Here is a 1,787-nt window from a genome sequence, read left to right on the forward strand (position 1 = left end):
CGCGCGGGGCTGCGGCGTGTCCGCGGCCCCACACCCGCTTCCGGTGGGCTGGCCGCGCGTGGGGCCGGAGCACGTGGGGCACGGTCCCGGGGGACCCCCGGGTGGGGACAGCGCCGCGCGCAGGCCTCCCCAGCCCTCGCCCTGCCCGGTACCCTCTGCTGCCACCGCGGGCTCAGTTTCCCCGTTTGCAACGTCGCCCTGGGGCTACCTGCCGCCTGCTTGCGTGGGTGCACCTCGATTGTAGCATCCGTCCTAGGTGGCGGGGGGTCTCAGCCCGGCCATGCCGCCCGCCGGGAGGTCGGGGGACATGCCTTGGGGTGTCCCAGCTGGAGGAAGTGGCATGAGGTTTCTGGCATCTGATGGGACCCAGGCCAGGGCTGCTCCTAACCGTTGTGCCTGGGACAAGAGAGCCCCATGCCAGGAGCAGGGACCCACCCTGGGCCCACTGTCAGTAAGGCAGCCGTGGAAAGACCCTGCCAGGTGGCCTTCTGTTCCGAGTGACCAGTCCAGCGGGCTTCACCCAAGAGCTGCCCAGCAGTGCACAAGCACTGACCCCACCTTGGCCCTCCCTGCACCTGCCCAACCAGAATCTGCATTTTATACCGCCAGCCAGAAAGTTGGAGAAGCACTGCCCTTCAGATCTGAGCAGTTCACACATCCTTGCGAGCTGGTGACCCTTACTGCACCGGACCCCAGATCTCTGCAGAAGGAACACTAGAACTTACATTGTAACCTCAGACCCTCCAGAAAGCTGCTCTGTCAACCTATCTGCATACTTTATGTAAACTGGGGACCCTCCTGATTTACATATGTTAATTACTGCTTCATCTCAAAACCACCCAGGATAGGAGGAAGTGTTTGCATTTGACCTAAAAAAAAACAAAAACAAACACAACACCCTGCAGTTCAGAGAGGTGAAGCTAGTTGCCCAAGGTCACACAGCTAAGAAGAAGCCAGGCTGAGAAGGCTTCCAGATCGATGGGGATCTAAATAGAACTGATGTACGCATTGCATCTTAAATCAAGACTGTGACCTTGTTTCCCCTCCTCCTGGCTTCCAGGTGGTTTAGGAGGCGTGAACCTCTTGACTTTTTGAAAGAATGTGCAAAAGCTAGTCTGTTTTATGGACGTGGAGGTCTAAACTGATAAATTCTAAAGGGAAAAAAAAAAAAAGTCCTCACAGAGGTCACTCATTGGAAGAAACAGTGTATGCATCTACTCCAGTCGAAATGACTCAATTTCCGCACACTTCTTGATAAATTATAAAGGGAAAAAAAAAAGTCCTCACAGAGGTCACTCATTGGAAGAAACAGTGTATGCATCTACTCCAGTCGAAATGACTCAATTTCCGCACACTTCTGAGATGCCTAAGTACAGTTCGTAGACATGAATTTCCCTGCTCAGGTGGTCGAGAAGTTAACTCGTCAGATACATTCCTTACCCTCTAATGCAGGGTCCAGAGAAGGTGTTCTGGGGGGCTCATGAATTTTAATGCAGACCGAGGTGCCTCATTAAAATGAAATGTATGCAACTTCTAAATGAGCTTGATGCCTAATTCAGATTTTAGATTCACACACAGCTATGGCCCAAAGTGAAAAGTGTGACTTCTTTGGTAATACTAATGAGGCGCCCTACCAAGCAAGTCTCTTCTAGGCTCGCGAAGGCCAGTTTCATGGTTTTTCCGACGGCATCACCCAATCCTCCGGTCTGGTCAGAGAGCCAAGAGTCTTTTGGAAAGCTAAGCCTTACCTCTTTTCCCTTTTTTTTTCCTCTTTTTTTCATGCCCTC

The 1,787-nt window shown here is 52.6% G+C and overlaps 1 protein-coding gene across 1 annotated transcript in view; it reads right to left on the minus strand.

The window, feature by feature from the left end:
• The window catches only part of STS (steroid sulfatase), a 157,534-nt gene extending 156,369 nt beyond the window's left edge, over positions 1 to 1,165 (minus strand). Inside the window, exon 1 of the mRNA XM_006147773.3 lies at positions 209 to 1,165. Coding sequence (XP_006147835.1) covers positions 209 to 247 — 39 coding nt within the window. The 5' untranslated portion in view covers positions 248 to 1,165. The remainder of the gene's footprint in view (positions 1 to 208) is intronic.
• Positions 1,166 to 1,787: the final 622 nt, after the last annotated feature.

Source organism: Tupaia chinensis, unplaced genomic scaffold, assembly GCF_000334495.1.
Source record: "Tupaia chinensis unplaced genomic scaffold, TupChi_1.0 Scaffold000222_1, whole genome shotgun sequence".
Classification (NCBI taxonomy): Eukaryota; Metazoa; Chordata; class Mammalia; order Scandentia; family Tupaiidae; genus Tupaia; species Tupaia belangeri.